Below are 26,987 nucleotides of genomic sequence, written 5' to 3' on the forward strand. Positions count from 1 at the left end.
CCAGAGGATTAGGAAGCTAAATACTTGGCACAAGCCATTTCCCTTTTCTGCACCTCAGTTTCTCCTCTTCCCGCTGCAGGAGCAGAGATTGCAATGGCTACCTCACTGCAGGAAGGAGTGCTGAAACTCTTCTTTTGTTCAGATGGGAGCACCTGCAGAAGGACAAGGTGTTGCAGATGATTACTCCTCTGACTTTCCCTATCTGGGTTTCTGCTGCAGTAGAGAGGCTGCTGGGATCCCTTTCCCCAGCCCATGCCACTCTACCCCTACCCCAGCTCAATGAAAAATTGTGCTAGTAGGTGCAAAGGACAGGATCTGACTCATGCTGTGTCACAAAAAAACCCAACAATCAGAGCAGCTTTAGTCAGATCTCTGCTCTTCTGGATGTGCTCCTTCACCATGCTGCTTGCGCTCCATGGATACCTCCTAGTATTTCCCCTTCATATCTGCTGCTTTGTGGATTTTTTTTAGGCTTTTGCCTTGATAAAAAAAAACCAAAACATCTTTCAGTTGTAAGGCTGTAGCTGCTCCCTAGATCTCTGCGGAGCTCCTGACAAACCCCAGGGTCCTGACTACCACCTCAAGCAAGCACAGCTGATCCCCTAACAGTTAGTTGCTTTCTGTAGAATGATGCAGCAGGGTAAGGAGCAGGCAGACTTTGCTGTAGTTATTCCTGAGAGAGTCATGGGAGCAGTGGGAAGGGCATAAACTTGAGTGAACTGACCTAAGGGAAAAGTTAAGGGCTCATATTAGTTTTTGGCAGCATTTTATGTTTGAGAGGAGCCTGGAGTGAGACAGAGACGTCTGGGTGTGCAAGAGGTATGAGCACAATCCTATTAGAACTGGCTTCCAGATGCTGTCATCAGCTAAGAGATGCCAGCTTCTCAGGCTGGCGACGGGCCGGGACAGATGGCAGCTTTCATCACCAAAAGCAAGGACAAAGAGCAGTCCCAGCGTCCATGACCATGTACAAGACAAGAACTTTCTTCTGCTGTCCCTCCCTTTCTGCTAAATGTCTGATATTCTTTCCTTGCGGCATTTGGGAAGTTGTTAAAACCTGGGAAGCGCACGCTGAAGAAACACCACCTGCATGGGGTTTTTCCTCCAGCGGAATAAGGGAGGGAAGGTGAATGGAGGCTACCTGAAAAAATGGAATGTATCCTGGGTCTTTCAAAGCAAATTTGTGACTACAAGACTTTCTTTCTAGCAACTGTAATGGTTTCACTTCAGTCTGAGCAGAAGAAATTTGATCCAATGTTTGTAACAGTTCAGATGTGACCAAACTTGAGCCTAGAGCCCCTACCCCTAAAGACTAGGTCAGGTAGATTTAGTTTCCTTTGGTCATTGAGCAGCTGGAGAGAATGAAGCAACCTGTCATGTATTCTTAAGTTGTGATTGATGAGACGCGTGTGTGATCGTTTCCAAGTAAGATGAGACTTCAACCACAAGCAAACACAGTCATTGCAGGAAAGGTCTTGTGAGTGGCACAGAGAAGTGGACCTGTATTGCTCTCGCTTACTGATAACATGTCTTTTTCCCTAGTAAAAATTGTGAAAGCAATGTATTTGATTTCATGTAGTCCTAGTTATTTTTAAACTCTGTGGCCCTAAATAACACTGACCGTGCTTTACTGACAGGTCCTGTAGCTACAGGTCCTGTAGCTGATGCACCCTGGGATTCCTCAATACACCACAGAAAGGGCAGAAAGAGTGTATAACTACAGGTTTCATCTCTATGATTCCTGTTGCAGTGCTACCTGGGTGCATTGCTTTATGTGTATCATGCAAAGTTTTTGTACCTTTTGCTGAGCAAGTGACTAGAGACAGCTGTGAGTGTTTATAGCGAAACATGAGATGTGACAATGAGGAGGAGGAAGGAGCTTCAGGAAGTCCCTAAGCCACTGTTTGAGAAGGTATATGAAGATCAAGAATCACTGCATACCTGGCATGTTTTTTATACCCTTTCCTTAAGCTTTTGTTGCTAAGACACAGGATAGTTGTTTAGATGGACTTTGAACTGATTTGGAGTACCATTCTTTTGTACCCATTCTGTAAAAATGCTATGCTCAGGTGATTGTGTGGTATGGGTAATTGTGTTCCTGTGACATGGTTTTGTGACTTTAATTTCCTTGCATTGTATTTTTCCCTGGAGTGGCCATGCTAACACTCCTAGAGTCTGCAGAAATCGATGGTTAACCTCTTCCAGTGTCTTTGAAAACTGTGTAAAGACTATCTTCAGGCATGTAATTCCTTTGGAAATCTGCCTCTCGAACTCCAGGGCAGATATGCTTTTATGTCTATTTGCTTAAACGCAACTGAAACACTTACAAACAGCTCTTCCGAAAAACAAGTAAAAAATCCCATGCCTTTAGCTTTAATTCCCTCATACATCTGAATGAACACAGCAATTGAGAGACGCAGGGCTTTGGGCAATACCTTGGAAGGTAATTATTCAACTATTTTATGTCATGTTGGCTTCATTGATTAATGATTCTAGTGGCTAGTGAACTGGATTCTGTTCTGTTTTGACAGAAAAGGAAAGTTTTTATTTAATCTATGGTAATTTCAGGCTTCTTTGTGTTTCAATGCAAGACTTGTAGGTACAAGACTGTCCTGGTGGGGGTTCTCTTGTACACCTCTTTGTCAGATTTTTATTAATCACCTGGAATAAAATGAGCCCCGTTCCCTAAATGAGAACAACTGACTCAGCCCAAGGGCTCTAGTATTTCTAACAGTGCAGATGTATTTAATTCTACTGGGGGTGATAACATAAAATTGAAGAAATGGATTTGGCACAGATGACTGTTACTGGTGGTATAGTACAAAAGACAGAATGTACTGGGGCTTAGAGTTTAAGGTTTGAGAAAAAGTAGTACATGCTCTCTCCCCTTTCAAGGCCTGCTAACGTGACCTGGTCCTGCCTTAGGCGGAGTAACAAAGTGATTATTTATGCCAGACCATATTAATGATCATAAGCAGGTCCCCTTCACAATCCACGCACCTCCCAAAACCACACGTGATCTCGGGCATATGGGCTGGGTTTGCTGAGGTGGATTTCTTAAAGTCTGGATTTCAACCTGTGTCCATTTTAGCAATTTTACACAACTGCCTGATGCTTCAACATTCAGTTACCTTCCTTTCAGGAAGAAGTAATCTTTCTGCTATTTAATTACTTCAGGAAACCCTGTGGTTCTCTAATGTGAGCAGAATTCTCCAGTATTCTCAGCGCAGGTATACATGCCTCTAACCACATAATGGCACGTACACACACAGGCATTCCAGTTCAGAGAGTTCTGAGTTTGTCATATCCTTGCAGAGACAGGCATTCCTGTGGGATCTGCAGGAGAGGTGATGGAAAAACGCTGCCTTCCTCTTAGAAATAATTTAGAAGGGAAAGAGAGAGATTCAAGGTATTTTCATCAAAAATTATCCACAGAAATCTCCATGGTTGTTTTTTTTCAGTCCCAGAATGAAAACAACCTTCTGTGTGTACTCAAGTGATTTCAAAATGATCCCCCCTCCATTTTGTTGGTAAAATAATTGCTTTTCAGTAAAAAAAAATTAAAAAAACATGTAGGAACAAGTTTTGATCTCAATTATTTGTGAATTTATTATTTATGTTATGCTTGCAGCCAAGACTGAAAGCTCCTGTAGCAGTGCAGGTTTCAGCACACCTGAGTTAGCCTGTGTGTATTTTGGGATGGAGGCATGGAAGGTTGTAGATGTGGTTCCAGAAATAGTGACATAGGAATAAAGGTAAAAAGCAAAGGAGAACCGTACTTACTCTATATACCGTCATGTAGACTTTACATGATGTAATAGAACCAACGCTATTTCTGGGTCACTTTTGCATGCACAAAAAATAATACAGGACTTCTGTTCTTATGAAGTTTGGTAGAGGTAAGATCATTGAGATCTTAAGAGAAAAAACAGACTTTGTGACACTTCTCATACTTGTCAGTCAGTTCTTTCAAGAACATTGCACTAGTTTTCTGAACCGGCAAACTTTCCTGTTATGTAAATACCTCTCAGATCCAATCCCTCTGCCTGCAGCACTCTGGTCCTTGCAGTTTCATATGAAATCAGCTTGCAATATTTTACACTCGTTTCTGGATTGTATGTAGTTCAGAATTGTGTTGATTTACAAGGGGAGCTCAGCAGTGAGTATGTAAGGTAGTTTTAGTGTTTTAAGATTTTGGGAGTGTTAGTGTTTTGTTGTAGTATGAATGTTTGAAGGGATTTTTGCAAATAGAGAGTACTTCATCTGAAACTGGGCCAATAGGCTGATGATTGGTTCCTGCCTCCTTCCGTGGGAATGGAGGAGGTACCTAGTGTTCAAAGTTCTGGTCCAAACTGGGCACAGCAGTGAGTTGACCTTGATCCTCCCAGTTGACTGTGCCAACCGGGGGACTGCTCTTTTGGAGCTGAGTGTATATAGAAGACTGAATCAACAGACAAGAAAAATAAGGAACTTCATGCCTTTAAATGTTGTGGAAGCTCTTTGCACTGAATTACTGCTTGATTTAAAATCAGAACATTAAGCTTCCTCCACGCAGCCCACGCAATTTTATGGGTAGTTGGGCTTTTCTGGTCTCCGTATTGGTCTTTTTCCTTTCTACACCATCTCTCTGCCATAGAAACTGTTCCAGAAAAAAGCCTTTTTTTTTTTTTTTTTTCTTTATCAAAACGGGTCAATTCCCAAGAAAACTTTCTATGATCTGGCATATGACTGAAGAATTACTTTGAAAAATTCCCAATGTTTCTAAATTGTGTGTTAGAAATTCCTCTATTTTAAGGGCCAAGTTAATTTGCTCAGGAGAAAGAAAAGGAAAGTGAGTCTTAGGATGCCAAGGGAGGTTTTTTAAACTATTCCAGAATGTTTAACTTCGTCTTTAAGACAACTAGAATCATAGAATCATATATTTTGATTGGCTTTCTGTATAATATAGGAAAGAAAAGTGCCAATGAAAGGAGTTTCGTGTTACTGAGACTTCAATCCATTGTATGCTGATTCAGCTGGATGTGGTGAGGTAGATACCTAGAGTATTAAATCCTGTCCTTGCTTATTGCTCCCTGGGATCCCTTTGCAGGATTTTTTTCAAGTATAGATTTCACTGGGATCTGAATCAAAGTATTTGCCTTTTCTCCGTATTCTAAATAGACATATATTTACTAAATGCCACTATTTTTCTGTATCATGTTTTGTAAGTCACTTCTTTCTTCAGTGCTTCAACCCTCTGCCTGTGTAGTAAGTATTGCTGTCGAACAAAGTTTTGCAGTGCTAACTCCTGCAACACTTGCAGGCTCGTCATATAGCCACAGATAGATGGGAAAGGAACAGATTTACTGGGGGAAGAGGGCATCAGACCCTTCCACTACTAGTTCCACAGAGGCATGCACTATCACTCATATGGTGATTTTGTGGCTGCATCCCAATCAAAATGGCAGCTGTTTTGGTCCAAACATATGTCCTTCTGCATCACTGGGTCTTGCTCCCTGCTGTCCCTGTCTCCTGTGTTACCCACTCCTGGCTTCATTATACTTTCTTCCATACTAGGTCACGTTCAAGTGCTCTGTGGCAGTTGTGCAGGGACATACGGCATTGGAAGGAGTGCTGCTTTTTGGCAAAGAGCACTTTTACATCTGTGAGTGCTTTGTTTTATCCCCTTTAGAAGAAGTCTACTGTACACGCCACTGCTTGTCCAGGTAAGTCATTCTATCCTCCTAGAGATATGCTTGATTAACTTCAGTATTGACACATGGGTACCTTGAATTTGCACAAACTAAGGGGGCATTTCAAGAGGGATGTTAGCACAGCAAGAAGTTTGCCATCCTTTCCATCTGTTTACAGAATTGTTTAACATAACTAACATAGGTGCTTGTTGACAGGCTTTGGAGGTGCAACAAGAACTCTCAGCTCCAACAGATGGAGATGGTGGGCAGTCTAACACATAGGTTGCTTTTTTCAATTCTTTTAAAGTGTTGTTAATGTTTCTGACTGGCTCCCATCTTTTATTCATATGGAACAGTCATTACAAGAGCCTTTAGCTTCATTGTCTCATAAGTTTTTTGTTTGTTTCTCCAAGACAGAATCATAATTAATATTTGGCACACTGCTATCATCTTTGACTCATGATTTATTGAAACTAATCAATATTGAAAATGAGTCTGTGAGACTTAGCTCTTTGTGCATATTGTGCTCATGTGCAAAGCCCAGTGGGACAGTGAGTAACTCAGTGTTTTTATTCCCTGACTGTCTGCTCTGCATCCGATTCTTCCTAAGTCCAATATCAGTCAATCTGATCAAGTGACTTAAGGATCAATTAGACTGGGTCCAATAAAAGCTCAGGTTGTTGTTTTTCTAACGGATTTTCTATGGTCAACGCTGTAGATAGCAATTGCAGTACATGTACACGATTAATGTAACAATGAATTAATTACTTAATTATTATTTCCAATTAATTGCTGTTTATAATAGCTGTATGCCCATATGATGCTTGCCCTTGACCCAGGCTTTTAGGTTCTCCCACCCAGCTCCTTCCCTTGCTGCTTCTTAGACTTCAGTGTGTGCAAAACATTGCTGTCTGCCTATTTGTGTGCACTAAAATAATTCCAAACCTACCCTTAGTCTCCACAAGCTCTTTATTTTATTTTGGGAACCAGTACAAAGTCCACCTTCAATATTTAGCTTTGTTTTCAACTCACGTATGCCCCAATTGATCTTGCTATCTCTTAGTATTTTTATTCTTCTTTAGTGAGGACTTGGATGTTCATGAAGGCTCTCTTGATCTTTTTTGTTTCAAATTATTATTTCTTTCTTTATATTTTTCTCTTCTAGCATCAGTGATCCCTTTATTTTCAACTTATGTCATAAAGATCATGCTGTGGGAGATCAGATGTGTTCCCGTTATTCGTATCATGATATCAAAGAGATTCATCTGATGCGCTTTCTTCTGCAGGTAGGAACTAACATGCTTGGTCATTTGAGGGACAGCTGCAACAGCAATAATGACGTATGACTGAAAACTACTTGCACAATTTTTACTAAGACTGCTGAGATCTCTTTGAGTCCCAAAATGCTTTTACGCCCATCGTTGCTTCATTAGCCTTTGGTAATACAAACTCCTTCCTATATTCACAAGAGTGTTTAAGGACCCTTACCGGAGTGGTTGGCTCATCAGTTGTAAGTCTAACAACTAATCGCAGTTGTTCACAACTTCACAGTTTATCTCAATGTTTTTGAAAATAAGACTTGAAGTCAAGTTCCTGAGTTTTGATGGAAGCTCCCAGTAAGTGTCTGACTTTCAGTAATACTCAGCTCCCACAGACTTAAGTAGTTTAGGACATCAGTGGATTATGGGTATGTGTAACGTGTACACAGTCCTCTTGGAATAATTTTCAAGTTGTGCATGTGAGTCAATAAATGAATCCTAAGTTGGAGCAGAGGATTTGAATCCTCTGTGTCTTTAGGTGTGCTACCGAGAAGCTGCTCATTACTGATGGCCTGGTGCCCTTTTAGTTTTGTCTGGTTTAAATGAGCCTGTGATGAGAATCACAGAAGAGTTGTAGCTAGAGCTCCTTGCAGCACTAGAGCCTGTACTTGCTCTGGAGGGTTTTGGTAAAGTCTAAAATAGTAATTCACAGATTTCATTTGACAAAAATATGGAGTTTTGAAGCAGCCATAACTAGTTACTGTTGTTTTGAATCCATTTTTGGAAGGCTGAGATTCAACAGGGAATTAAGAAATCATTCAGAAAATTCAAAAGTTGGAGAAAATGGGGCTGATAATGGTCTTATGTAGTATGGCACTCATATGTGACTCAGTCCTGGTTTATTTTATGTTTAATTATGTATGCAAAATGGACAATTTTAGTAGGTGAGACTTCCTTCAGGATATAGCATATCTCAATGGCTGGGTCGCTCTGCAAGAATGTATAGGTATGTTAAGTGGTCTCCTGAGTAACTGCATGAGGTTTATTTTCTTACATGACTGGTAAGCAATCTGGGCAACAGAACTGGCACTTCTTCTGTTTCATGAATAGCATCAAAGTCACCAGTGGAATCTTGCTGGCTTCTTATATATTCACGTTTGTGTGTGCATGGATTTTTTTTTTTAAACATGTGAGATGGAAATGGTTTGTGTGATCCAAAGTATAAAATGGAGATGAGTAAAAACAGTCTTTGAATGGACCGAGGGCAAAGACAAGGCTTGTTGGTTTGAGGATTTTTTGTGGCTTTTTGGTTCTGGGTTTGTTTTATTTTGGTGGGGTTTTTTCGGTGTTTTTTTTTTTCTTTGTTTATTTTTGCTTTGTTTCAATTAATGAACTGAAAACTCTGGTATCTATATCAAGCTCTCAAATTCTTGCACGGGGATGCCATGCCACAAACTACTCTGAAACAATATTGCAGAAAAAGAAGAAAACTGATTCCTTGTGCTTTTCCTGCAGGGCAGATGGATCAGCTGTTTAGGCAGCTCCTGTGCCTCACAGAGCTGATCTCCTGTTCATGCACATAGCCCAGCTCAGAGCAAAAACTGTGAAACCACATGGCCCAATTCTGTAATGACAACACTTGATCAGACTTGGTTTGGAAAGCTGAAGTTCAGAGCAAATGCTGCAAGCTGTTTATTGTCATAGCTGCTCTCATATTACCTTTCTGCTTTGTACTTCATTTGTGAATCATGTATGGGGCAGTTGCCATTGTGGTGTATTTCTAGGTTTGTATTGCACCTGCCACATTTGGATTGAAGCTCATGTCTGGATTCCCAGACACTATGTGATATTTATAGTTTTACTTGACCAACTTTGGGGAAAAAAGGACCACTCACTGAGTAAATAACAGGGTTATATGCAAATGCCCAACATAACAATGTGTGGAGACACTGCAGAAAAAAGGGGGCAAAGTTTTCTACTTCGATTATTTTAAAGCTTCAGTGAGAAATGTTGTAAACTCCCCTTCCTCCTCTGCTGCTTCTAGTCAAGAGAAATTATTTTGGCATTTCTTGTTGAGCTCACTATTCGTTTAGAAACCAGTATGGTTGCTTTCTAAAAAAAAATGCTTATTTAGCATCCCCTTTTCATGTCATCTTTCTCACCTAACTAGAAGTTAATGCTACTAGTGTCTTGTTAATCACACCGAGATTTCAAGATAAAAATGCTTCAAAACCAGCAGGGAGGAGGCAGGTGATGGAACCAATATCTGGAGTTTGGTTTTGCTTCAGAGAAGCATTTGAACTCCTAGTCAACCCAGTAGGACCATTCCTACAGTTGGGGAAATTGGGAATATTACGCATATTTTGCTACACTTCTTCACACTTGATATGAAGTCAAGGCTTTTTTTTTCCAAAGTCCTGAAGAATTGGACAGTCCATGATGGACTCTTTGCAGCACTGGGCTTTGCTCTGCAGCTCTTCACACTGTAATTGATTTGCCTTTCCAGGAGATCGCCTTGGAAATATTCTTCAAAAATGGTTACTCCAGATTTCTTGTCTTCCATGACAGCGACCGAAATAAGATATTTAAGAGGTAATCACTAATTCATAATAACACGTGAACACCCAGGTGACACTCCTGCTCTATCACCCCTATTTATCCTGGCTTCAGATGTCTGTGTTTTGCTGCTCCAGGGGCTTTTTCTTCAATTGCAGCTCCTTGGTCTTTAATGGGTTACACTTAAGCAAAGCTATCAAATCTTTCTTTTGCTGACCCGGGAATTCTTCAGAGCATTATATAGCCATTGATTTATCAAGGGAGCTAATGCATGTGTAGGACTCTTCTAGCACCCAGCAGTGTATATTATGTCCCTGCATCCCAGCAAATTGCAATTGTAGCTGTGCTGCTTCCTCTCACTGAGATGAGAGCCACCTCCATCTCACCTCACAGTGCTGGGTGAAAGGTTTCTTCCTGCTTTCTTCCAACACACAAAGTGTCTGTCATGAGATTCTTTAGGAATAAAAAGTCTTTCTCTCTCTGACTCCATCTTTATGTCTTTGGTGCGGAGCTAACTTTTATCAATGGGATTTTTCTTTTAAAAAGATTTCTCTTTATGTTCTTGTTTTGTTTGATGGAACTTGTAAGACTATGAAGTAATTAATTTGCACTTTGTTCTCTTGCGCTGCTTTTTTTTTTTTTCCCTACTACAGTTCTGGCCATTGTTTCAGGTTTGCTTTTGCTGTCCTTTATGCAGGAAAAATACTTCAATACGTAGTACTTTCTGTGGTAAAGTCTGCAGCCCAGACTGAGGATTGGTACTGTTTGTTAATTTTTAAACAATCGTAGCAGCTCCTTCTGCTCCTGAAATCTCTGAAGAGTTTCAAATGGAGTATTGCTTAAAAAGTCAATGCAGGTTTATCTACTCTTCCTTTCTAAACTGGCTGTGCAGTGTGGCTACTTAGAGTCACCAGGTTCTCCCCCAGGCCCAGCTGCTTTGTTTAGCCCTTATCTTTGTTGTCTCTCAGCTCTGACAAGCATTTCTGGGGGGAATCTTGCAGAGGCAGTTCAAGATAATGTTTTGATTCTCAGTTCCCTGTATTGCCGCTCAAACGAAGGTCACCAAACCTATATATTTCAAGGGTTTAATATGTCTAACATAAACCCCCAGTGAAAGTAAATAGGAATGGCTGAGACATGGGTTGGTATTCTGTTCTGCCATTTTTGCTAGATAAATGTCTGAGTGGGTGTTGTGGTTTAACCCCAGCCAGCAACTAGGACCATGCAGCTGTTTGCTCACTTCCCCCACTTCCTCCCGCAGTAAGGTAGGGAGAAGAGGGAGAAACAGGAAAAAAACCCTCATGGGTTGAGACAAAAACAGTTTAATAGCACAGTAACAGAAGAGAATAATAATAACAACAGTAAAAGAATATACAAAATAAAGTAATACAACACAAGTCACTCTCACCACCCAGTGATCGGTTGCCCATCCCATCCTGAGGAGTGATCGCAGATCCCTGCCCCCTGACCAGCCCCCATTTATATACTGAGCATGACGTCTATGGTATGGAATATTCCTTTGGCCAGTTTGTCCTGTCTATGCTCCCTCTCAGCTTCTATGGGAAACTGAAAAAGTCCCTGGCTAATGTAAACATCACTTAGCAATAACTAAACCAATGTGTTATTAGCATTATTCTCATACTAAATCCAAAACACAGCAGCTGCTAGAAAGAAAACTAACTCTATCCCAGTTGAAACCAGGGCAGTGTGTTCTTATTCTCTGGCTTTAATTAGTAGAACCTTAAACGACCTGATCATAAGTCCATAGCACTATATATCAATTTGAGGCCCTACTTGGGAAAGAAACTACTTTTATCCAGCCCATAGGCAACTCCTTAATATTCAATGTGTGCTTTTGCTGTGTTGTCCTGCAGCTTTGTCCTGAGTTAGAATGTCAGTGAAATGTGGTGTCCTTCAGGACGTGACATAGGTTATATGTACATGTGATGTATACGGATAACTATTTAAATAATTGTAATGTGACCCTTCATATCTCCTATAGATTTTGCTCTTTCCAACCTGCTTTGAAGTCAAAGGGGATAACAGAAGAGTCCCTGAATATAAGGTAAACCAAAACATATGAAACACTGGATAACTGTAGATAACAATTTCACCTTTAAAAAAAGCATCTAGAAGCTTACCTATTTGTGCCTCCTATTTTAAAGATTCAAAGGTGTCCCCAAAAAGCCAAAAAGCATTCTAGTGTGCAGTATCCACAGTATGAAGACATGAAGAATGTGTTGAGTAGCTGACTATGCATAGTTGATTAATAATTATTACCTCATTAATGTGACTTTATTGGTAAAATCTACACAGATGGTTAGTGTGGGAAAGAGACAGTGAAGAGAGGTTAGAGCTAATCCATAATGCTTCTGTGTAATGGCTTCTTTATTGTGTGGTTAGAGCAGGCGGTGATAGATGTACACACGGATGTTTTGGCATGTTATAGTGGCGTTGATTTTATTGTGCAAGTTAGAGATCACTGCACTCAAGTGTAGCACACAAAATCCCAGAGAACTTGCTTAAGCAGAGTCTGGCACCTTGGTGGCAAACAGGATCACTGGCTGTTTAGCTCTTAGCGTATTATTTTTTTTTTTGCACTGCTTAGTTACTCCTGAGCATAATATTTGTATCTACTGCATTTGCTGAATTGGAACGGGCTCATGGTTCCTACACCGACAGTGCCTATCTGAGATGCTCTGAGGGGTTGGTGGCAACTACCAGCAGCAGAAAGTTCTGAGGTATATTCCTGTTCCTCCAAATGGTATTTTCTGAGACTAGTTTAACTGTGTCTCACTCTCTGAAAATGAACAGGAGTAATGTTTGGGGCTCAGAAGTGGGAGTGGAGTTACCAGAAAAACTTTTTGAAGATTCTTTCACTGGACACATGCATACACAAAAGACCAAAAAAACCCTCAAAACCCAAACATGGACAACATGTAGGAACAGGCACATACGTTAGGGAATAGTCCTTCCTTTCCCAAATGCACCCTTTCCCAAATGTAGATCTGTTTTAGTTGGATTTTGATTTAGAGACCACACAGATCTGCTGCATCTAAAACTGCATAGATCTTTAAAGGAAGAGAACTGCAGGAAAAGGGAGGAGGAAGAAGGTCAGCTTTTTATTAGTTTGGGCTGGATTTCATGGGACATGGTCTGTGGAATGCCTTGGTAGATTGTCTCTTAATCTCCATTCTTCTTGGTTATCCTTTGCAGTAGAATTGGGTGTAAGGAGTAAAGGGAAACTTGGCTTCTTTAAGCAGCTGGGTGTCACGTTCATTAACTTGTTCAGCTTGTCCCTCTCATCCGTACACATCTTCAGGCAAGAAGAGCACAGGTCTTTCTCTTGTACTAAGTGGAGCATTTCTACACGTTTGATGGAGTCGGCATGCTCCACTTGCTTTGTTGAATCCGGGAAAGGGTTTCTTTCTGCATTCAGCTTCTTGAGCTTGGGGAGCTTTTTCACACTGTTTGGGATGGTGGTCAAGGCATTGTCAAAGAGACCTATCTCGGTAAGTTCCCTTAGAGCCCCAAGACTGGTAGGAATACTGTCAAGACAGTTCAAACCAAGGTTGAGAATATGCAGGTTCTTGAGAAGGTTCAACCCTTCTGGCAGATTTTTGGTGGTCAGCTTGTTGTTGCATACATTCAGGTAGAAAAGGTTCTGAAGTGTACCTATTGCCTCGGGCAGCTCCTCAAGCTGATTACTATGCAGGTCCAGCCAGCGCAGTTTCTGGAACTTCTGGATGCTGCTTGGAATCTTTTTTAACATGTTTCTGCTCAAATCAAGTTCATCCACGTCAGCCAGTTTCAGAATGCACTTGGGGAAGGTGGTGATACCCATCTTGCTTAAGTCAAGACGGCGTCCTCCATCAAGAGTTATACGGATGGAATTTTTGGCAATTTTCAAGGTGATCTTCTTCCCTTTTGGACCTTTTGCTTTCCCCTTGGCCATCTGTCCACTGAGAGACAGACAGACACACCAGCCTCTCGATGAAGTGTGGGAACTTCAGTGTAAAGCCTTTGAAAACAGTGGCTGTTACTCCCTAATTAAAAACAAAATAATTGCTTAGTTATATATTAACGTGTGACCACCGGACTCTTTAGAAGTCTCTTTATAAGGTCAGGAGTTTTCAACCCTGGAGCTGCAACTCTGAATGTTCTTCCTGAAAATATTTTGAGTATGTGAAATTCTAATAATTTACAATATAATTTTATTGCATTGTAACACCTATATTGCATCACAGGGTGAAATTGCAAGTAGGAGAAACTTGCTGTCTTTCAACCCTAAATACTAATTTGAGCTCAGCATGTAATGAAACTGAATGAAATGTGTTGTTAGCCATCAGCCATTTGAGGACCTAAGCAAAATGTATTATGGGTCTCAACGCAGTCCTTAGGGATTGCACTAAAAGAAGCTACCCAAAATTGTACTTATTCTACCAGACTAACAGGTTGCCTTCTTTCCAGGCCTGGCATCTGTTGACAGGTTGGTTAAACATCCTGTTTAACGAACCTGAGATTTGGGCTCTGAATGCTACTGAAAGATCAAATATTTAAAGCAAATGATTAAGGGTCTTGTTTTAACCAGGACTTCAGGAACATAGTGGGCTTCCAAATTTGTCAGGACTGCTTGCAGTTCACATATCACCTGCAGGGCAGACTGGAACGGGGGGTCTGTGTCAGTGCTGCTTAATGACACATTAAACCAAAACCAGGCCTTGACGAGTATCTTCTGTACTTTCAAGGACAGACTCTGGGTACTCTAACCTTGTCTTTTCATCCATGCTGTGGGATAGATGGACTCCCACTGTGAAGATGCCCTGCCCTCAAAAAATGCGTGTAGGTGTTCTGGTCAGACTTTTGACTCATACTGATGCTCAGCATATGCTGTGTGCTTTGAGTTGAGACCTGTATGAGTGGTAGTCCACTGTAGTCTCAGGTTTGGCTATCTCTCTCTCACTAATCGAAGGCCATCAAATACAGGTGCTAATTATGGCTAGTGACAAAGGAAATAGGCTGATTCCCTGGAAATGGATGACAATGTCCTTCTCAGCCAGAGCGCAGAGAGGAGCATGGGTTACAGCTGGCTAATCTCAGGACGGTCTGGGTGCTCTGGCATTTAATTGTGAAGAGTCAAATTGCAGCTTTGATGAATGATTGTTTGGGACAAAATATGGATTTGTCTACAATACGTTTCACTATTACAAAGGCTTCATTACAAACCCTTCAGGCTTTTTGGCTACTCATTAATCATGTGCAAATACATGAAGGGGAAGCTCAGGCTCCTTTTCAATTACATGCCATAGCCAAAAATAATGCAAAAGCAAGGGGGATCTCTGCCAGTTACCACCCACCCTCCTGGGAGCTCTGTAATGAGGCAGATGCTTCAGAAAATCCTGGAAGCAGCACAGTGGGGTCAGTCTTGCCCAGAGGGTATGTTCCAAAATTTAATCTTTGTTATTTTGTATAAAAATATTTAAACAGTTAAATCTCTCTGTGTATGTCACCCCCACAGCACTTACAGGGTCCTATTACTGTTATGTCTGAAGGCCTCTCGCTGTTTGCTCTATTTAACCTTATGGTGTCCCAGGGTCAATATCAATGCTATTCTTTCCATAATGTAGACTGATAACTGAGGCAAAGTACTCTACGGTGGAAAATTAAGCACTTTTTCCACCTTTGTTGATGTTAGCTTAAATAATTCGCCCAGGAGTAGGTAGGAAGTTCTGGAGATCAAAACAATAGGGGTTTTTTTTAATCACAATTCACTCATTTTAAGGATCTGATGCAATATTCTTGTTGGCAGTTCTCTGAAGATAAAGTTCAGCTGCATGGGAAATGCCAGAGCCCTACTGCTGATTCAGGACATCCTAAGTCCCTTACTGGTGCACAGAGGGTGACTACCATGCTTCATAAAAAGATCTGCAGGGCAGCTTCCTCACGCTTTGGGAGGATGCAGAGACTTACTGCTTCCGGCAGTTGATGTGAAACTGGTGATTTTTGGATCCAACTTTCTCTTTGTTTGAATTTTGTGTTGGATGAGTTGACCCGTGAACTTGGAAGTTTCTCAGCCACGTATGCCCTTTAAAAAAATGAAAGGAAGCCTCAAGGAAAAATACATATTTTTTTTCTAAATTCAAAATGATAATTTCTTTTAAAGTGCTTTTAAAAACATCTTTAAAACTCTGAGAAAGAAAAAAAATCTGTTCAGTTCCTAGTAGTTTTTTTCCTGTTACTTTTCATTTAAATTCCGAGGGGGAAACATTGATCCCAAACAGTTTCCTTTCTTAAAAATACCACCTGGACAAAAATTCATCCTGTGCTGAGTCTGGCTGTTAATGCTGGTTCCCAGTGCTGGTGTCCCTCTGTGCTGTGCCTGCCTGGGAGCACTAGAGGGAGCCTGGTGTAGACGGTTGAGTGCTGGAGGCTTGTCAGGAATAACGGTGGTTTGACCTTTTGGCTTTGGGTGCTTTTCTGTCAATAAACCTTGCCAACCTGTAACAAAGTTTGAACCTGGACCTTTGAAATTTTTAAGGAGTCCAAACAGACACATCAGTGTGATTTTCCTCAAGGCAGATCTCTCTGTGTGATGCCCAGGCTTCAAGGAGATTTAACCACCTCATTTAGTGATATTTTTTTTTTTAATACTACTGTGGACCTCTAAGATGCTCTGATCAGGAAAACATGAGTCCCTAGGGAGTGCTCACACTCTCCAAGTGCTATTTCCTTTGGGTTAAAAGTGGAAGCTATGTTTAAAACTTACAAAAACGTGATTTTCAGTCCCAAAGATAGGGATTAGTGTTTGAGTTCTGCAGAAACACCACAGCGCAGTAGACAGCTTGAAGGGGATGAATAACTCTCTTGTCTCTGCATGCTTGTAAACTAATTATCAGTATTTCACAGGGCTGTAGCTGGAGATAATGGAGCTTACTTAGCCACGTCTCATTTTCTTCAGCTCTGCATAAGAGGGCTCCAGTTCCGTAGCCACTGATATTAAAAATTCAGGAATTGCAGGAGCCCTCCTTGCTGTAAATGTTAATTATGCCTGTTTGATCTCATGCTCACAGTGTATCTCCTGGGATAGCAGAGGGAGAGGTACTTGTGTTGCCCTATTACCTAAGAAAAAATGATGATGAGAGAGAACTGTCTTTACTCATTTTCTCTTGAACCCGCACCCCACTGCCGCGTTCACTCTCTGAGTTGCTAGCCAGTTGTTGTCCAAGGGCAGGGTGCTGCATTTCTATGTGATAAGGTCTCACTAAAGAGCACTGTGACTAGAAAACTCTTTCCCCCTTTTATCCACACTTGGTAAAATTTTTGGTCTGGATTGGTCTTTTGAAAGCCCTGGGCTAACCTCAGAGCTTTAGGAGTGTTTCAGAGGCCCAGAGCTTTGAGGCTGACCTGATACAGAAGTTAATAGGAAATGTGTGTCAAGGGCATTGTGCTGTCTGTGGTCCTCTGTGTTGCTGGGAGCTGTAGTGAGGGAACAGACCTTGCGCATGAGGACTAGGACTGTCAATGTCTCTCTGAGGCAAGAAAGGATTGGAGCACTTTAGCACTTGCACAGGGTCCAGTCATGACCCATTGTAGTTTAAGCCTGTCCGAAGAAGGAGATCTGATTCTAGAAGAATACAGATTTGGACCCTGATGATGCAGTCTCTTCTACCTGAACCTTTCTTCTTCCTTTCTCAACATAGGGCTGGCAGGAGCAGAACAGGCCTTCTGCCTGTGACACTGGGTGTTTCAGGACCTCCTCCTCTGTGGTTCCGCCTGTTCCTTTCCTCCCATAGGTTGCTGCTTCCTACTTCACTGCACCCAAAGCTGTACAGAACCATCTTGATCCCATCTTGAACTAGTCTGTGAGAAAAGTTACCTCTATCTTTCCTCCTGGAAATCTGTGTATTGCAGAGCAGGCTTGCGAAGCCCAGCAGAGCTATGCATGCCCTACAGCTTTCTTGGGGCAGGAAAGCAGTGAGGTGACACATTCTAATTCACCCATGGAGTAGCTCTGTGGAAATACTTTTATATAAAGCTTAAAACCAGCATTCATGCAGTGAAATGATTTTACATGAAGCCAAGCAGTTCCAGCTAGGGTACGTTTTTATTTCCCTGCTTACAAGCCTGTTACCATTTCTTTGTTGTTGGATAAAACCTGTTGTGGAACAGAGATTAATTCACTGACCATCTTAAATGCAGTCCCTTGCTAACAGGAAGGCTTGGACTAAATCCTGCCATGAGCAAATAGATAGAGAGAGGTTTCCTTCCTTAATTTTCTTATTCTTCTAGATCACTTCAAAACAAGGTCACTTATAAAACCAAGGCCCACCAAGAATAAACAAAAATACTGTTTCATTTAACAATTCTGCCAGACTGCCCCCCTGCATAGAATCTTACCAGCTAGCAGCTAGGAAGACTTAGAAGGCGAGGTACAGATGTCGCAAGTTTCTTGTTTTTTTCAGTAGTGTGGGATGAAACTTCATGGTCTGTTACTGCGCAGTCGTCTTCTGTCTACTCTTCTTTGAGTAACGAATTGGTCTTTCAGTCTGTAAATAAACCTGTGAGTGGGGAGCACAGGACAATTTCCTTTGCACAGTCCTGCAAATGCTGAATCATACTTCCTTGACAGAAAGTGGCAGCCCTTCAAGAAACTTGTGTATGTGAGTGTGCAGGGAGGAGGAGGAGTGGCAAAAAGGAGTTCCCCAGCTCCAGGGTCTATTCAGTTCTCCTTCCAGAGCCTGTGAAACTTCTGTTCCTAAGCAACAGCAATGCTATGTCCTTGGAGATCATTAGCATAATGTTTGATTCCAGCATGCATGTTCAAGCTGGAGGGAAAAGAACTGAACGGCATGCAGTGCCTGAAATGTTAGATTTCAAATTATGCAGAAAGAAAAAGCATCTGGACCTGGTTAGAAGCTGTTCGTCAGCTTCTAACGTTGTCCTAACTGTCCATTTTAGTCATGTGGCTATTTCATTTTACTTGGCTGTAACACAGTGTGAGATACTTGTATGTATCTCCTGCATGCACTCACAACATTTGTGATACCATCCTTAGCACATTCGGTATCGCATAGACACGGACACAGGAGGGAAGGCTCGTTCAACAGTGCAGCAGAGAGGATAGATATGAGCTGCAGTTCATGTTAATCTATCTGTGACCCTTCAAAACAGTTGGTACAACAATTTCCATTTTGTAAGATGTGAATTTATTGGAATTTGTCTCTATGTCTGGGGCTACCAAGCTCAAGCTTTTAGTAACTGGTTGCAATAATTTCAAAATAGTATCTGGAAAAAAAAGAACTATGAAAGAGAAATAGCTGTGTATTTTCTGGTAGGTATTGTTCACAGGGGATGCAACATTGAGGTCCCTTTCTTGCTGATAATGGATCTGGGATATTATTGGCATAAAGAAGCTGATAGTGTTGATGTGCTTGCCTGATTCCAGGGTTGGAGATTACATTCTGCTCACCTCAACAAATTAATTGAATGTACATGATGTTTTTCTTCTGTGACCTGAAGTGTGTCTGCAGTGGAAACGTTATCCCTTTGGTGAATACACACAGTGCAAACAGTGTTCCATAAAAGAGGGAGATTCCTTTCTCCCTCTGTAGCCCCTTCAAGACATCCTACTTCAAGGAACCCTACTTTAATATTGTACTTATTTATAAATTTTGTATTATACCTGTATTCTTTGAGAAAAGAGCAAGAATACCCAGAAGGTGGACTGGAACAATCAAACAAGGAGGACACTATAGCTTTATTCTAAAGTAATCTAACTTAACACTTTTTTGACGTTTGAGAGAGACTTGATGGTTTCACAAGAAAAGCTGTGAAACATCTTTTTGTGTGCTGTGACACATCCCTTTTTCCCCTCTTCTTTCCTCTTCTAATAGTAGGACTTTGACCTAGGTTGTAGCTTACCAGGAAGAGGATTTTCCTCACAATATTTCTGGTAATTACAAAGATTTTTTTAAGAAACATGGTTTTAGGAGAGCCTTAACACTGATTTGCAAACTTATGAAGTCTGGAGGATGGAAGACAAAAAGAAAATGAAAGCAGCTTTGTGAAGTCTAAGAACCCAATTAACTTTATTGGAATTTTAGTACTAATTTCAGTGGGGGCAAAATCTTATTCTTTGAGATTCTCTCATATGCAATGAATCTCCAAATGGGTTGAGGTCCACCTGTCTCTAGCAAATGGAAAGCACTGGCTATCACAAGAGTGAGATCATAGTCTGATGTTAATGGAAGAGGGACTAATAAATCACTTATGTATAGCGTAGCCAAAAGTGGATCATCATTAGTACACATCATGCTTAGATTCTGCCATGGCTAGCGCCCTACAAATACCTTATAGATTTAGATGTAGACGAATATGTAGGTACTTCTTTTGACTTTACATAACTTCACTCTCTCTTGAAGTTTAGTTAATTACATTTATAAAACATTTCTTTCTTTTTCAAGCAAGCCCTTGATTATTTATTTATTTTTAAATGCACTTACTGTGGTTGGATAGCTGTGGTTGATCTACTTTGAGCTTTTGCTGTGCTGGCTAGAGAGGTGTTGTCTGGAGGAATGCTGATTGATTACCAAGCAGAGGGCTTGAGCTGCCTGTAATGCGATTCGTGTTCTAAGCCTCTACGAGTTGACAAGGGAGAATGCAGAATTCCAGATCTCTGGGGTCTTGGACGGAGCATGCTGCCTGGTCCCCTGAGACCCAGAAGGACGGCTCTTACAAGGGAGTGATTACATTTAGCCTTGCGTATTTTCATGACGCGGTGAACTCATCAACCTCTTTGAATTATGTAGCAGCTTCCAACCAGCTTCAGCCAGAGAGAGGATTGTTTTGACCCTTGTAGAGTCTTTATTAGCTGTTTTGGGCTTGTGACAAGCAGAGCAAGAGTTCCACTAGAGGGTCATGGCACCCACAAGTCAACATATGTGTATTTGCATAACATACGCACAGACTGGCTCAGTTTGGTCCAGTGTATAGTATTACATAATAATCTCACTTTAAAATGTGGGAGGGCTGATGGATTGAGCAGGTTTGTACATTACATAACCCCCTGCTTTCTAACTCAGCCATAAATCCAAAATAAACCCGGGCAGTCTTAGTGAGCCTGCCCCTCTGGAAAGGGAAGAACCTAACCTGATCCCTCTGTGGCAAACTCCCTAATCCAACCACACTTCAGATAATGCCAGGAATTCTGATCCTGTTCCATCCTTTTGAGATACTCTCTCTGAGTTCCAAATCTGTTGGAGACCTTTCAAAGGCCAGTGGGGCAAAGCTCTGTGAAATCTACATATAGTGTGAGAGGGCTGAATTGTAACGGGTAAGCACTCATGATATATTTTCTACTTTAAAATTCCTACGTTCTTGAGCTATGTGTGGCTCAGACTGGGCATGCAAAACCACCATAACTATATGCTAGTCAATGGACTTCTGATTTACAAATTAGACCATCATATAACCTATTCATTTTTTTTGGACAAAGAGTGAAGATCCTATTTTCCCATATCAGATATAAACTACACCTTTTTTGTTTTGACTGATTTCTATAAATATAGCCTGTCATTGTTAGGTTTAGTATGCTTAGCAGGAGAACTAAACAAAGTGTAGGAGTTGTAGACCATAAGCTAGAATTAGTCCGGGGTTTCGTGTTTGTTCATGGAATAGGTTATTACTTAGGTTATTTAAAACTCTTCCCTCAGATACACACTTTTCTCTGAAGAGAGTGCCTAAGCAAGGAATATAATACTGTGTTGAGTAAACCGTAGTGTTTTTCCTTTATGTATACTATTAACTGGTTCAGGAGTGAATAGGGAGTAAAGTAACCATAGAATCATAGAATGACTTTGTGTTGGAAGGGGCCTTAAAGATCATCTAATTCCAACCCCCCTGCCATGGGCAGGGACACCTCCCACTAGACCAGGCTGCTCAAAGCCCCATCCAACCTGGCCTTGAACACTTCCAGGGATGGGGCATCCACAACTTCTCTGGGCAGCCTGTTCCAGTGCCTCACCACCCTGACAGTAAAGAATTTCTTCCTTATATCTAATAATTCATAATCATGAGAGATATTTTACGAGAATTTACCAGTGCAAATTTAATAGAACTGCAATGATCATAGACCATTCTGGTATTTGTGGCTTTCTAGCGTCTTCCAATACAGAGCACAAGAGTGCAAAATAGCACCTAGTTATTCCTGTAGCAGTTTTATAATCTATGGCTGAACTGATTTCCTTACACTTCAGGAAGTCAGTAATCCTGTCTCTGAGCTGGCACTTTAGGATTAGTTTAAAATTGTACACTCACAGGGAAAAGCATCTCCTACCACCAGTATGGTATCGTGTCAGTAACCTTGTTTACTTTGGCAGATCAAAAGTTTCTTTAATCCAGAAGCTGTCACTTGTCTCATTTCAGTTTCTAGGAATTGACAAGAACAAGTCCATGGCCTTCAGACAGTGACAGACCTTCTAGCTCAGTGCAGTTGAAATGTTACTTTTATTTGCTCAGAACCTTTGACCCTTTAACATTTTCAGATGCATTCCCCTATTTAGAATCTGCCTTCATCTGGTTGGTTATTTGTTTAAAATTTCATTAAAAAGTTTCATTTTGTGAACAAAGAAAGTAGAAAACCTATATTTAATCTATTACTTAAAAATGGTTTGCCATTTTTACAAATTTTTTTAAAGGACTACATTAGTTTCAAAGTTCTTTATGCAAAAAGAAACATCTGTGATATGGAGACTGAGACACCTCTGTTTTCAAGCTAGTATTTTCAGAATGCTTCAGAAAAGCATAAGCCTTTGAGAATAAGGCTTCAGAATAGAAAGAGACAGCCTTAATGGTACCTGTCACTAGCGCTCTAGCTCTACAGTGGGATGAGACCAGGAGCACAGACTGATTAGCAGTGTGGCTTACCTCAGAACACCTGAGGAGGTTGCTGTCCCCAGCTGTCCATCTGCCTCTGCTTCAGGGGCATCATCTTTGCCTGTGAGTCAGCTTCTGAATTCTTGCAGTTTACCATGTGGCATCAGCACTGCAGTTTGCAGCTATGTCTTAAAGCAAACAGAATCCATCCTTAGCACCACCCTACTTCCTTCTGTTTTCTTAATTAGATGTCATACTTTAAATGGCACTTCATTCAGGAGCAAACTGGTGAGTAACTTAGGGAGAGTCAGCATGTCACAGGGAGAGTAACTGACAGTGATAAATTCATCAGCCACCTGAAGCTAGGCCATCCCTGTTCATCAGACAGAGCCTTCCTTCCTAATAAAAGCAGCAATGAAATTTGTATTGTGCAGCACTAACTTAACCGGTGACACTCTGATTTTGGAATTATTTGATCAATGATGAAATCTCAACATTATTCTAGTCCTGGTGTTCTCTCATTTCTGTGGGACAAGTGCAGGGGACAAAGAGAGCACAGATGTTAACGTACAGAATTTCTCTTGTTATGAAGCAGGCTGTTTCAATCAAATGTTTATTCCCCGCAGGAAACACTCAGGAGGGGAGAAGACAATGCTCCAGAAGTGGCAGGTAAGATAAATCTTGGCTGCGTATGGTTAAGTAAAGAACATCAGCACCTGCCCCTGTGTCTGCACACAGATATGTGCATATGTATGTATGTACTTCGAGGCCTAAGCTGTTATCTCACTGCTGGAGGTGAGTTTATTTGCAAGAGGAGCAGAGTATTTACATCTGGTTATTGCAGAAGTTTTGCTTCTGCTGTGAAACGTATGGTGCTACTGTCTGGCAGATTAAGTGTGATTTTATGCACGTTTTTAAACTGAGACAAGAGAGGGACACCTAGTTGAATGGCAGTTCACAGATGATCTGCACAACTAAATCAGCATACCTCTCATTTTCCAAGATGTTTTGCAGAGCTGAGAGATGCATTTACTTTCGTGTACCCCTGATCTTGGTGACCCAAGGCACATTGAAGAAATCTATACTTTCTTGTTTATATCTAGCACTTTGTGCAGCCTTTTCTGTAGAGGCAGTTGTCCAGGATTTTCCAATATACACATTGCATGCATTTGGCTCATTTTTAAATTGGGGAAAAAGTGCTCTGTTACGCAAATACAGCATAAAAGCACTGGGTGATTATAGACTAATACAAATGGCCTGTCTGAAGAAGAGCCAGAATGAAGACTCAGATTCTGTTGAATGGATTGTTGTATAAGAGAGATTGCGCTGACCTGAGTGGCAGTGGGTGATTGATTACATTATTTATAATTCCTGTCCTGGTGGACCTAGGAACTACAGGGCTCTGAGGGTACCTTTTGAGGCATGGTTTTCAGGGGTGGAGTTGGGAAATTTTAATGCTTGTTTCCTTTTCCTGATAGAAGAGGGAGATCAGCAACTTTGATTACCTCATGTACCTGAACACATTGGCTGGTCGCAGCTACAACGATCACATGCAGTATCCTGTGTTTCCATGGGTCCTCGCTGACTATCACTCCGAGGTCAGTGCTTGCTGCAGTACTTTCTATGATAGCACCCATACTAAGGTATGTTGTATGATGCCATTGAAACAGAGGGGTCTAGACCAAGGGTTCAAAATTTGAGGTAGGCTTCTGTGGCCCTTGACAAGGAGATTTGGACAGAAAAGCCTTGAAAGCAATTTGCAACCTGACAGGTCCTTTATTTGTGAAGCTCTTTTTCCAAGCTGTCCTTTCAGTGGCATATGCTGCCCCTCTCTTTCCAAGTCCCATTCCAGTTTTGGAGATGGGAGTTTTGGTACTGAGTCTGTGGCCTTCTTGTATAGGTCAAACTTCCAACACAGCCTTGCTGCTACCCAGTGTTACTGAGCTGTCATCAGTGTCACATGACTCAGGGATCTAAAAATCCACCTCTTTGCTGGTTTTGCTTTTCAGACTCTAAACCTTTCGAATCCCCATACATTTCGGGACCTGTCAAAACCCATGGGAGCACAAACTGTGGAGAGGAAACGCAAGTTCATTCAGCGCTACAATGAGGTGGAGAAGAGTGAGGGTGAGTCTTTAGGAGAGTAACAGGCAGCAGAGGCTTGAGTCCCCTCAGGCCTTTGCGGATGATGGTGAATCCCTTGGAAAAGGTCACCCAAAAACTTTCCAGAGCTGAGCTATGGGAACCACCATGCCAAGAAGATCCTCTCACTTCTGGATACAAACTGGTTGAGGATTCAAAGAGAAATGAGTCCTGCAAGTGCTGCCTTATGTGTCTTGTACTGCTGCTTTCTGTTGTCTTCTGTTGGGCAGGAAGCGATGCTAGAGAAAAAAAACGTTCCCTAGAAAAGACTGCTCTGTTAGCTAAGCTGCACACATTAGTAGGAGACTGCTGCACGCAGCTTAGCTAACAGCTACTGTAAGAAAAGGAAACAAGACGTTGAGGCTGTTGACCTCTGGAGATCAAGACCTTTTTTGTACTAATGGAGAAGGGGATGGTCTGGAAAGTTAAAGGCCTTATTCTTTAGAAAATGAAATGTGGAAGGCAAGAAAAGAAGACAAAGAGTTGGTAGTCACTGTGCACATTTAATGCAAATATGCAAGGTGTACTTTTGCTCAAAGATCCTTGAACACATCTGCTTTAAAGACCTGCTCCCTATTTAGTTGTGCTGTGGTAACTGGATGCTATGGGTTTGAAATAGTGATATTTTGCACTGAAATCTGATTTGTGTCCAATTTCCAGGAGACCTGTCAGCCCAGTGCCATTACTGTACTCACTATTCATCAGCAATTATAGTGGCGTCTTACCTGGTCCGAATGGAGCCATTTACCCAGACCTTCTGTTCTCTGCAGGTAAGGGGACAAGGTAGTTCCCCTCCTACACCTTGTCTTGAACCATGTAGCACATTATAGTGGCTGTGTAATGAAGGAGGATTAATTCTTTTGGTATTTTCTGTATACTCTGTGTGGACTCTGGGCTTACTGAAGTCTCTATTTTATGTCTGTTGAATTCAGTGAAAACATCTTAATGGGAGCATGATTGATTGCCTGATGAATTTGTGGGTTGTTTTTCTGAGGGAGAAGGATTATTTAGTTTTGGACCTGTGATGCATTTTGTGAGAGCTGAGGCATGTAAACACCTAGACAATGTTTTACTACCTGTCTGAACATAAGCTTCTGACTTCAGGGCAGATGAGACTTTCATGGTAGGTATTCTGAGCCCAAGTGCCCATACAGGCAAGTGACTACAGGCATGCACTTGGAGCTGGCTGTGGTTGCATAAAGAGCATTCCTGGGCCAGATGAGGACACACAGGTTCTGATGGGTTGGCAATGATAGGGTCATGGGACCAGCTCCCTGAAGGAGAAGTCGGGTGAGACTACATCTAGTGCTCTAGAAGGTATATACTGTTTTAGCTTGTTCCGAACTTGGCACTGTTTTATGGTGCCAAAAGCACTCACCATGGAATTGAATGTCATGGAAACTGAATTTTGTGCTTACTTTTTCCAACTGGTCAGCATACAGGGGCACCAAATTTTCTGACAGCCCTCCTCAGCGCAGGCCATTGGTGACACACAAGCACAGACACTTGGGCCGTAGCAGACAGTTTTTACCCTTATCTCTGTAATATGAGTTGTGTTATAGTAGGGTCTACCAGGAGGACAGGTCCTCAAAAGTGTATTTTTTAAGGAATGTCTTGCTGAAATCTGCCTGTCCTTATGAAGCAATGTAAGGGAGACAGCTAGGCCAGAATATTTCACACTCAGACTGTTGTACGTACGGTGAGGGCTGGCCATGCATCCTGCAGCTTTCCAAGTTCTTTGCTGTTGTGCTGGTCTTTTTTTTTTTCTTTTTCCATTTTTTTTTTAATGAACTAATACAAATAAAGCGCTGTGCTAATTAAGTAATAAGCCCTATGATATTGGCTGTTACCAGCAGTAGCTGATGGGTTAGTGAACCACCTGAGGCAATGGTTACCATCACACTCTGTGAGCCATATGTTAGCTGCAGTCATGAATGACTGTGGAGCCGTTATTTCTTGTTGTAAACATCAAAGGCTGCTGTATCTCACTGACATACTTCTCATACATAACAAGTTCCCAGTCTGAATAGCTGCTTAGCTACTGTGTTTATGTGTGATTAGCGGGTAACCAGCGTTTTTGTGGGGACAGTTATCTTCAAAGGCTGCTGAGATCTGAAGAACTCAAAATTTTGTCTGGATGTAGATCCACTGAAACTGTTGAACTTCTTCTATTCTCATTCTTATGTTGCAGCATCTTGAGTTGAGCTCATTGCTGTCATTTCCTTCAGGTGACTGGTCCTATAGTGGCGTAGCAATTGCTAACTGTGAGATGCAGTCAGGCAAACAGCAGACCTGAGAACTGTATGATCAAGTCAAGACCAGATTGGAAAAGGAGTATTCCTAAACCCAAGACCTTGGAAGGGTGCTGAGTTGGGGGCTGTGAAAGCTTCTCAGCATCTTAAAAAATGGAAAAGCTATGCAAACTTCCAGTCTCAATGCATATGACAAGGAGATGCAACAACTTGGGTGCACACCTTGTGAAAAG

At 41.5% G+C, this 26,987-nt stretch overlaps 2 protein-coding genes across 5 annotated transcripts in view; one reads left to right on the forward strand and one right to left on the reverse strand.

Annotated features, from left to right (window-relative positions):
* Window positions 1-26,987, forward strand: part of WDFY4 (WDFY family member 4) — a 161,983-nt gene that overhangs the window by 105,518 nt on the left and 29,478 nt on the right. For all 3 annotated transcript variants that reach the window (XM_074591165.1, XM_074591164.1, XM_074591167.1), the window contains exons 44-51: window positions 5,557-5,705; window positions 6,838-6,958; window positions 9,438-9,523; window positions 11,490-11,552; window positions 22,987-23,029; window positions 23,839-23,958; window positions 24,370-24,487; window positions 25,163-25,272. In XM_074591165.1, the coding sequence (XP_074447266.1) occupies window positions 5,557-5,705; window positions 6,838-6,958; window positions 9,438-9,523; window positions 11,490-11,552; window positions 22,987-23,029; window positions 23,839-23,958; window positions 24,370-24,487; window positions 25,163-25,272 (810 nt within the window). The remainder of the gene's footprint in view (window positions 1-5,556; window positions 5,706-6,837; window positions 6,959-9,437; window positions 9,524-11,489; window positions 11,553-22,986; window positions 23,030-23,838; window positions 23,959-24,369; window positions 24,488-25,162; window positions 25,273-26,987) is intronic.
* On the reverse strand, window positions 10,788-18,226 carry LRRC18 (leucine rich repeat containing 18). Of its 2 annotated transcripts, XM_074591190.1 has the most exons (3): window positions 17,885-18,226; window positions 15,458-15,572; window positions 10,788-13,533 (listed from the first exon to the last, which is right to left on the reverse strand). In XM_074591190.1, exon 3 carries the CDS (start codon window positions 13,440-13,442, stop codon window positions 12,630-12,632), a length of 813 nt encoding a protein of 270 aa, XP_074447291.1. In that variant the 5' UTR covers window positions 13,443-13,533; window positions 15,458-15,572; window positions 17,885-18,226; the 3' UTR covers window positions 10,788-12,629. The 2 variants fall into 2 exon arrangements, with proteins under 2 accessions (XP_074447291.1, XP_074447292.1); XM_074591191.1 differs by lacking the exon at window positions 15,458-15,572 and having other exon boundaries at window positions 10,792-13,533.

This window comes from Larus michahellis, chromosome 6, assembly GCF_964199755.1.
Source record: "Larus michahellis chromosome 6, bLarMic1.1, whole genome shotgun sequence".
Taxonomy (NCBI): Eukaryota; Metazoa; Chordata; class Aves; order Charadriiformes; family Laridae; genus Larus; species Larus michahellis.